This window comes from Crinia signifera, chromosome 5 (assembly GCF_055691185.1).
Source record: "Crinia signifera chromosome 5, ASM5569118v1, whole genome shotgun sequence".
NCBI classification, from domain to species: Eukaryota; Metazoa; Chordata; class Amphibia; order Anura; family Myobatrachidae; genus Crinia; species Crinia signifera.
Window position 1 is genome coordinate 66,209,168 of NC_139221.1, and position 9,645 is coordinate 66,218,812.

At 44.6% G+C, this 9,645-nt stretch overlaps 1 protein-coding gene across 2 annotated transcripts in view; it reads right to left on the bottom strand.

The window, feature by feature from the left end:
* Positions 1 to 6,840, bottom strand: part of MMP16 (matrix metallopeptidase 16) — a 184,070-nt gene extending 177,230 nt beyond the window's left edge. For both annotated transcript variants that reach the window (XM_083187385.1, XM_083187384.1), the window contains exon 1: positions 6,404 to 6,840. In XM_083187385.1, coding sequence (XP_083043511.1) covers positions 6,404 to 6,529 — 126 coding nt within the window. In that variant the 5' untranslated portion in view covers positions 6,530 to 6,840. The remainder of the gene's footprint in view (positions 1 to 6,403) is intronic.
* Between the last annotated feature and the right edge of the window lie 2,805 nt (positions 6,841 to 9,645).

The window sequence follows — 9,645 nt, forward strand, 5'->3', positions numbered from 1 at the left end:
GGAGAAATAAAGATAAAGTTGAATGTGTCCATACCATTAGCACATCAGATTTTGACTCCTCCTCCCTCCTCCTACAACTGTCTCCTGTCTTGTCCTGGACAATCCGAGACCTGCTGATCTGAATGACTTCTACAGCAAGAGAGTCCCACCATACACCACCAATACGTGTTCCAATAACTACACAATGGGGTCAACCGAAGGTGGCGGGCCCGGCCGCCCCGAAGGCTTTGCACTGCCAGGGAAACCCCGGGTATCACTATCTACAGCGGCGCCGGGCTTCCCCGGTCTTACTTGCAGGGAGGAAGGCAGGCTGTTTTAGGGTGGCGCGGCCAGAGAGGCAGGGCGAATTTTGCCCTTTAAAAATCTGACATGCATATCTACTTGTGTTTTACACAAAATCAGATGTGTAGATCCCATAATGATGACAATAAATATTGTATATGTTATTGCAAAGAACGCTGGTTTCTAGTGTCAGATCCATTTATATGCAGCAAAAGCACATGTTCAAGACATGCTACAGACAGCATTGATTATGTTCCCGTAAGCTGCTTACAAGCTTCATAATATAAATGTATTTGTGTTCAGGAAGAGATCAGAATTATTCAACATGGTCTACAGTTGACATTTGCTTTAAGTTTTCATGACCCATCAATATTTGAAGCATTATTTGAGTATTCAATTCTAAAAAGCCGTTCCCTAGCTCCCTGCGTCTGCTGTACTGCAGGTGTGTCCGCGTACTTTCTAATGACACCACAGTTCCTGCACCTGGGTCTCTATCCAAATGACTAAGCGCATGATTGGCAGCTGTGGAAAACTAAGAATATCCTTGAAGCAAACGCATAGCTATCAAAATTCTCCTGCTCCTGCTTTATGAAATCTGTTAAATAATGAATAGCATTCAGGTTCCCATATCCACGTGACTATAAAATATACAGGCATGGGATAAGTACTTACAGCAGGGTAGTCTATTATAATCCTTATGAAGCCTTAAAAATAGAACAAAAATCATTTTGCATTCAATCCACTAAGCGCCGTCCTCCGATTGTGTAATTTCGGCCTTCCTGCCCGTTTTTTGACACTTTTCCATGATTGCATCTTAAATAGACTATAATGGAGACTGAAAATCAGAAAAGACGTGAACTGCTTTCAAATGAGTGTCAGAAAAAGTTGATGGCACAGTGATGAACACATAGCTGCAAATATAGCAGCCAAAGTGTTAAATGCAATGGCATTTGCAATACATCAAAAAATATAATTATTGCACCGAGGAGGCTGGAGCATGACAAGAGGTGAATTTACAGCAGAGAAAACATTGAACAAGCACACAACAGTTCCATATAGAATGACAGCCTATATTGAAAAGGTAAGAATGTAAAGGCATTCAGCCGTATAGCAATATCTTAGTTTTTTAATGAGTTACTGCTACCGGTACCATAACGCATTACTCAAAAGCCTAATTTTCATTTACCGTATTAGCCGACTCCACTTTATGTGTCTGATGAATGGGCAGTCGTTTTAAAGAGTATTAAGCGTTACTGCCACGTAAAAATAATGTATGTCTGTTTGTAGGGAACTCAGCAGTAAAAAACATCTATCTTAAAATTGCATTACTGGCCTGTACACTCCTCAACATCAAATATTTAGAGGGAATCTGTAGTTACATGCATTTTTTACTGTCCCTACTCTCCCACAACTAGGAAAACTGCGGGGTTCCTGCTGCCAACGCTTGCATCTGATGCTGATGCTTCTCTTGGTGCCACACACTGGAGGAGTGTGCATATAACTGATGAGAGATAGTAAGTTATAGCCAGAGTTGCCCATTGCGATGCAGTTACAACCCACTGATTATTTGCAAACGCCTCCAGAGTTTTTAGTCCTTGACTTAAATGTATGCCAGCAGGCATCAGTGATGTGGCATAGTTAATCAAAAATGTAAAAAAAAAACTACATTTATCTAGACAGCTTCATTACAATTAACACATTAGTTAAGATCATATTGGTAGCTGTGCATTTTTAAGCATGCTTTATGGCCAAATACACTTTTGCATTTACTTTTGTCAAACTAAAATAAATATTCCTTATTAGGTTAGGAGGGCAGGAGGCAGATTTAGCGATACAATGCAGGGCCATTCCTGATGCAAAGGTAGCCCCAGCCTCACTCATCTCCTGTCCCACAATTCACCAGCTATGACAATAGAAAATCTCCCAGATGGATGCCTCCCAACAGCCCAACTGCCTATCAGAGCAGTTGATGTAGGGTCAGCCCATTGGCACATGACTCATATGTCTAGTGAGAAAATGACCCCAGTTCAATTGTTCTGCGAGTGCCCTGGGTGCGCATTACTTATTGCACTTGTCATGCCCGAATGCGCTGGCTCTAATAAATAAACTGTATTTAGTGAGGGCAAACCAATACATAATAGTGTTCCTTCTAGGAACTTCGGCGGGCAGGGCGCCGCTTCAAAGGGGGCAGCATGAAGGGGGCAGTCCCGGGCCGTCAACTTCACAAAAGGAGAGTGCCCAGGCCGCGCCGTGACTTTTTCCGCCATCAAGAAAAAGGGGCGGGCCCGGCTGAGGTCACAGAAGGTGGCGGGCCCGGCCACCCCGAAGGCTTTGCACTGCCGTGGAAGCGCCGGGTATCACTATCTACAGCGGCGCCGGGCTTCCCCGGTCTTACTTGCAGGGAGGAAGGCAGGCTGTTTTAGCGTGGCGCGGCCAGAGAGTCAGGGCGCATTTTGCCCTTTAAAAATCAGGCAGGGCGCAGCGTCCCACTAAAACAGCCTAGCCGGAACACTACATAAAAACATTTTACTAACATGACACTTTGCTTGTAGAAGAGGCCTCTAAAGTCACTTTGGAGCGAATTGACAGATGGAGCGCCATCTGACAGGGACACGCGAGTATCTCACACGCACGCGTGTCCCAGTATTTCGGCAGCGGGGGACAGAATACTTGCCCATCTCCATTACAGGCAGACGGGCAGGGCTAGAGGGGTGTGGGGGGCTGTGGGCACCGATGGGGGAGCGACGTGGAGGCGGCGGAGTGGGCTCCGCCGGAAGGGGACGCATGAGCGACTTGTGTGTTCGCATCCCCTTCCGGCGGCTAGCGGGGGGCTGGCGGTTGGTGATCCGATCACCAGCACCCAGCTGAATGAGACCGGCGACATCTGTATCAACGAGTTTAAATATACGCAATGAGTTTTCAAACTTGTTGCATATGGAATGGTGCTCCGGCCAATCAGCTCGCAACTGTCACGCATTTAAAAAATGACAACGGGTACCTGATTGTTCTGAGCACCATTTATCATACACTATAAATTTTAGAACTCAATGTGCCTGACAAAACATGTTGATAAAATAGCCTTTACTCTGGTGTGGTTATTCTACCTGACAACATCCTCAATGACAAAATGCCTACGGAAATTGATTTGATGACTACGATTATTTATTTACATTTCTTAAACAGCGCAGCAAATACCGTTGCGCTTTACAATAGGATGCACAGTTTATTCCAGATGTAGGGTATCAAAATTCTAGTTATTGATAGGTTAAGAGAAAGTGTCTCCTACTGTAAGCCACGTTCCTTTATCTGTGACACCAAACCTAACAGGAAGTCCACAAGTTCCTAGACTAAAGTACAAAGTTTTATGTAAAAATAATGTGTAATGGAAACAAGGACCAGTTAAGCGCAGCACACCTGGTTTAGTTAGTAGAAGAGGTTTTATTCATTTGTAGATGATTGACAGTTTGCATTATGTTGGTAGAGCCAATGAATGCTTTGAAGGAGTGGCTTTTGCTGTCTCAATTTCACACCTACTGTATGTTGTTGGAGTCTTTATTTAGTTCATACAGTAGTTAGTTTTGTGCTATTGTTGGGTAGGTTTAAGCCATTGGGTGGTTTGTTAACTTATATACAATTAAAAATATCATAGATAACTTCAAAAGAATCTGATAAAGTAATACAACAATCTCCACAAACATTTTAATAAAATATAAGGAATATTTCAATATAATTGGATTATTTTATGTTTTAGTGGCCAATAATCTGATAAAGTGCTACAAGACTTTCTTGAAATTGGTTCAGATTAGCTATTCATTTCCAGAATTGCCACTGACACTGTATGCAAATGAGGCAGGAAACACATACTGCTATTATTCATGCAAGTAGCACAGAAATATAATCAGCTGTTTAGGTAATAGACCTGGTACGCGGCCATTAGATCAACCACTATTGGTCAATACATGGAAAAGATCAACATGCTTTAGGTCAACATTGACAAAAGCTCGACACGTAAACGGTCGACATGAGTTTTCATGATTATTTTTTTTATACAGACTTTTTCATACTTCCCCATCCCAGTGGGCATAGTGAGAATATAATAGTGTGCCGAGCACAGCGTGGCACCGTGCCAGAAGCACGGCCAGTGTAGCGAGCCATGTGAGGGGATGCGGGACACTTATATGGTGTCCATATTGACAGACATCAACTGTTGACCTTTTCCCATCTCGACCTTTTGTTTGTGCCGATCTTTTGTTCATGTTGATCTAAACCATGTCGACTTTTTTCACGTGGTCAACCAATTGACTTTTGACCTAATGACACATACCCATAGAACCATGGCTGGCTCTATCATTAAGCAGCTTCAGGCAGCTGCCTAGGGCATCGGGATCGTGGGGGGGGGGGGCACAACCGAGTCTGCCTATCACAAAATTAAAGATGTCTATGAGCAAGACATCCTTGCTGTACTTAATGCAGGCAGCGGCTGTGGAACTTCTAAGATGCCACCTCGATACTTTCACTTGATGGGATGGAAAGTGGGTATTGGTGGCAGTGTGTGGTTGGCAAGGGGGGGCAGTAGGTTTAAGTTTTGCAAAGGTGCCGAGAAGCCTTACACCGGCCTTAAGAAGACCAATAAGCTTCCTCCTATTTTATGATCCAACAACTAAACAAATACCATTATTTGACATTTTAAGGTCATCAATGTGTGATGTGCATGGCGGAAGCACCTTATGGAGTGAAACATTTATGAGTTAAAAAAATGTTATCCTCATGTCTGGTTCCGGCCATAGTTTTCCCTTTTTACAAAAAGAGTCATCCCAGAGATACAGGAACAGTGACATAACTTCAGGAAGCAATATATTAAGTGAATCAAAATCAGAGTCATTACTTAACTGTATCCCAGATCCCGTTGCATCCTCTCTCATCCTGTATAAGAACCTCAGTGTTGAAAAGAAGATGTAAGACCCCTGTATAACCCATTTCTAGCAAAGAATGATTTATAGAGATCATGCTGCAGTCACATTAGCCAAGTTCATTCAACAGAGGCAGCAACAGTTCACCCAATGATATGTAAGCAGTAGACCAACCGTTGTTGTGTAAATAATGAAATCATCCAGAATAATACTGAATTGTTACATTTACAATACCTCACCAGACAGATGTAGCCATGCTCATCACGGCTGCGATGAAACATGCACATATGGCGCGTCTAGTCGCAACTCAGCGCGACAGGCTGCGGCTAATGTAAAGTTAATGGCCACGATGCGACAAAGTCGCACAGGCATCGCGCATATGTGTCAAGACCGCGCTGTGTCGGAGCCATGATGACCAAAGCTACTACATCTGTAATTGCCACATTGCCCAGACAACCAGAACACAAAATCCTAGCAGCAAATGAAGAAGCTAAAGCCACAACAACTAGTTTGCAAGACACAAAGAGCCATGTGGCAGAGCTCACTATAACCACTGTGGTAGCCTGCCCTCTAAAGCAACTCATACAGAGAATTCTGTGGATCGCTGTAGTTATTTTGAATGAAAATGAAAGAATACCAGGATATTTTGTTCAGGGGCACAGAATATCCCTAAGGTCCAGCCTCAGGAAGACTGAAGCAGCAGACACCCCCTGTAATAGTGAGTACTAGCCTGTAGCCGGCACAAACCCATTCAAATAGCTCCAGTTTCCTGTGCTGTGCTGCTAAAACTAAACACCCGCTCAGAACAAAGCGAGCTGGAGGAACAAGAGTGCCTGGGGGAGGAGGGGGATGAATTCCCCTAATATGAGGGATGCCCGGCTAGAATTACATGAAGGATCGGATGCACAAATGGCTTTTGGCCATTTTATTGGAATAAGAGAGAGCCACCTCCTCCAGATGTTAACATGAGGCATCCTATTCCCAGCAACAAGGATCATTCATTCCCAAGTCAGCAGCTGTTACTCTGCGCTCCGGGTAGCCCATAGGCGCACCAGATGCGTAAAGCATTGCGCACGGCGCAGAAGAGGCTCCAGCAGCACCCATCGCACAGGGGATGCTGTCAGCATTGCAATATAATTCAGCAGGGTTCTCCCACTGGCTAGCGCTGCTGCACAGTACACAGCACACATACAGTATATATCTTGCCTTACCTCTACATTGAAATACTGCTCCTCTGCACAGACAGCACATACAATCCAAAGGAGGGTTTGCCAAAAAAGCACCAATGAATGCAAGAAATCTAGCGGTCTCCTAGTGCCTGATGTGATCAAGACCATGGTGAGCTGTGCTTTCTGCTACAGGAGTCTTTATTCTGTTCCTTCACAAAGTCCCCAGTGTCTCTGGCAGAATTAGCCAAGCATAAGGGATGCTCTGCTGCGATGGGGGCACAATCTTTCGCTCCAGAAGCGCCCAGAGGGGATGGATCTTCTGCATAACCAGTGGCCAGGCGTCCCAGTGCACAAGTTTAAAGAGCCCCTTGGATGCTGTCCCCTTCTCCCAGTGTGGAGAGAGGCCTGTGTGCCCAGCCTGCCTCTCCTCCCTTCCCTCTGTGCTCAGTCTCCCCTGCTGGAATGTCCATCCTTCATCAGCATAACTCCTCCTTGCAAGCAGCCTCGTCCTTCTTAAAGGAGACGGAGCGTAACCATTCAGCGAGTAAGGAAATCAGTCCTCTTCCCCTATTGTAAATGCATTTATCTCAGCTTATGTGTATCTGGGTGTTGGCACATCCTCCCTAATAACTGCTGGAAGCACTTCATTTATCAGGCACAGAGAATTGTACTACCACTCATGAGGATGAAAGGCTTAAAATGTAACTGCAGATCTATTATTCTCAATTATTACATTAAAAGCTATTCATTTTATTTATATTTAGGAATTTCTTTTAAATTTGATCTTTATTTGCTTTTACATTTTTACAGACATATAACAAAAGACATCGTTTTTGTGGTTCCATCGGTTCGCCCAATTTATATTTAGGAATTATTATTATTTATATTTTATTTATAAAGCCCCACGCAGAGAGAAGATACACAATCGGGTAAAGAGGCTGATTTATCAGTTATTGGGAATTTAACCTGTAAAGTGTAATTTTATTATCACTGCAATTCGAGGGACCGTCAGATGATTTCTCCTGCTGCGGGCACAACCCCTCGCATGGTTGCGAGGGGAAACGGTGGTGGGGGCGGTGTGCATTCGCTGGGGCGCAGTCACAAGGATGACCTTCGCAGTTTTCAGAATCAACAAGAATCACCCCCATAATGCAGAGAATAGTGCCCCTTATTCACACATTGGGCTCTTTTCACGCAATTGCAATCAATCGCATGCGGAAGCAATGTTTTCAGTCTGTGCATGTGCATACTGATGTATGCGCATGTGCAGGGTCCCTGTGTGAATGGACTTACATAGTCACCGATACGTTCGCACGGAACAGTGCGGGTGGGGGCATGGGGTGGCGGTGAGGGGATGCACCCGTGAGAACGCCCAGTGTTTCATGGGCATTCCCATGAAAATGCTGGGCATTTCCATGGTAATTCGGTGATGATGCGGGTGCGAGGGGCGGGCAGCTGAGGTCAGCAGATGTCAGCTGCTTACTCTCTGCCCGTAGAGGGAGCACACAGAGAGTGTCTTAGATCTGCATGCACTGTAGAAATCATTCGGTGGCAGGTGGGCATTTGTGTGGGCAGCATTTAAAGCACACGCAAAGCTGAGAATTTTGCAGCTTGGCGTGTGAACTAGAATGACCTCTTAAGCCCATTAGTGGCTGGTTTTGTGGATGCCCCAACAAACCAAGAACTTCAGCCACACAAACTGCCACTTTAGTAGCAGAAGTGCATGGTTTGCTAAACTGTGCATGTCCTTTTTAATACCAACATAAGGGTGGGAGGGTCATAGGTACATACTAATATAGTAGGTGATGTTGAAAAAGTCATATGTCCATCAAGTTCAAACTTTGACCTAGATTTATTGTCCCCACATTCAAATACATACTTTGTTTTAACAATGACTTTTTTTTTTTTTTTTACAATAAATGTTTGTCCAACCTTATTTTATATGCCCTCAATGTGTCCAGCTTCACCACCTCTTCTGGAAGAGAGTTCCATACTTTTACTGCCCCGACAGTTAAAAAAAACTTTCCTTTTAAAGGCCCCCAGTGGCGGATTCAGGGGGGGGGCACCCGGGCACGTGCCCCCCTGTCATTTCATTTTGTAGCTGAGGACCAGGGCTTTCCAACGAGCCCAGCCCCGTGTCTCTAGCCCCCTGGGAACCGGAGATATCGCCTGGCAAAGCTGTAACGTTTTTTCCCCATAGGATAATATGGGACCCGTCAATTCTGACCCCCACCCGGTTCCGACGGCTGCCAGTTCCCGCCCTGGCATCACAGAAGCTTGTGATCTCATTCAATTCCAAATCGCTGGGCCTTCAATATGATACCAGGCTGGTCCATATCGGTCAATTAGTTCCAGAGATATTGCGTGTAAACCGATTTTTTTATTTTTGAAATGTAATTTCATGGCTGTTCATGTTCTTTGAGGGCAGATTACTCTGGAACCAAACGTTCCAGTTTCACTGGACCAAAATCATTCGAAGCCCACTCAAAAGTTCTTCAATATGATACTCATGTAAATGGGTCAGTTGCTTCCGAAGATATAGCCGGTTAAATGAGATAACTGGTTAAAGGGGGGGGGGGGGGGAGTGGTGGTTTTCTCTCCCCCTCACACCAGAAAATGCAGGGACTAGGCTGGTGTAAAAGGGGCCAAACTGGGAATGCATTTTCTGGTGTGAAAGGGGTATTATTTCAAATAGCCGGTACCTGCAGTGCTCTGAATACATCCAGGCTCTGCCACTATCAGTGGCTATCACTTCTGCCTGGCGGCGGCTGTCCCCCATTTACCGCGAGCATGTATTCCCCCTTGGCAATGAACATGTAATCCCACATGGCAACGAGCATGGAACCTCTGGCAATGAGCATGGAACCCTTGGCAATGAGCATGTAGATAAGCAGCACTTATGTAGCATAATTTTTAATAGGCATTATGGTGTTTGGCATAATACATAATGGACATAATGGCGTGTAACTTAACGTGTAATGGACATTATGGTGTAAATGTTTAATGCGCGCCTTTGCCGGACAATGTCCCTGTTTATGAAGCGTATTGTGAATTTTGGCTTAATCTGTGTGGCATTATGTGAATTCTAGCTCAATCCGTGTGGCATTATGTGAATTTTGGCTCAATCCGTGTGGCATTATGTGAATTTTGTCTCAATCCGTGTGGCATTATGTGAAATTTGACACAATCCATGTGGCATTATTTGAATTTTGGCTCAATCCATGTGGAATTATGTGAATTTTGTTTTTATTCCATTTGGCATCATGTGTAAGGGCGAAGTATAA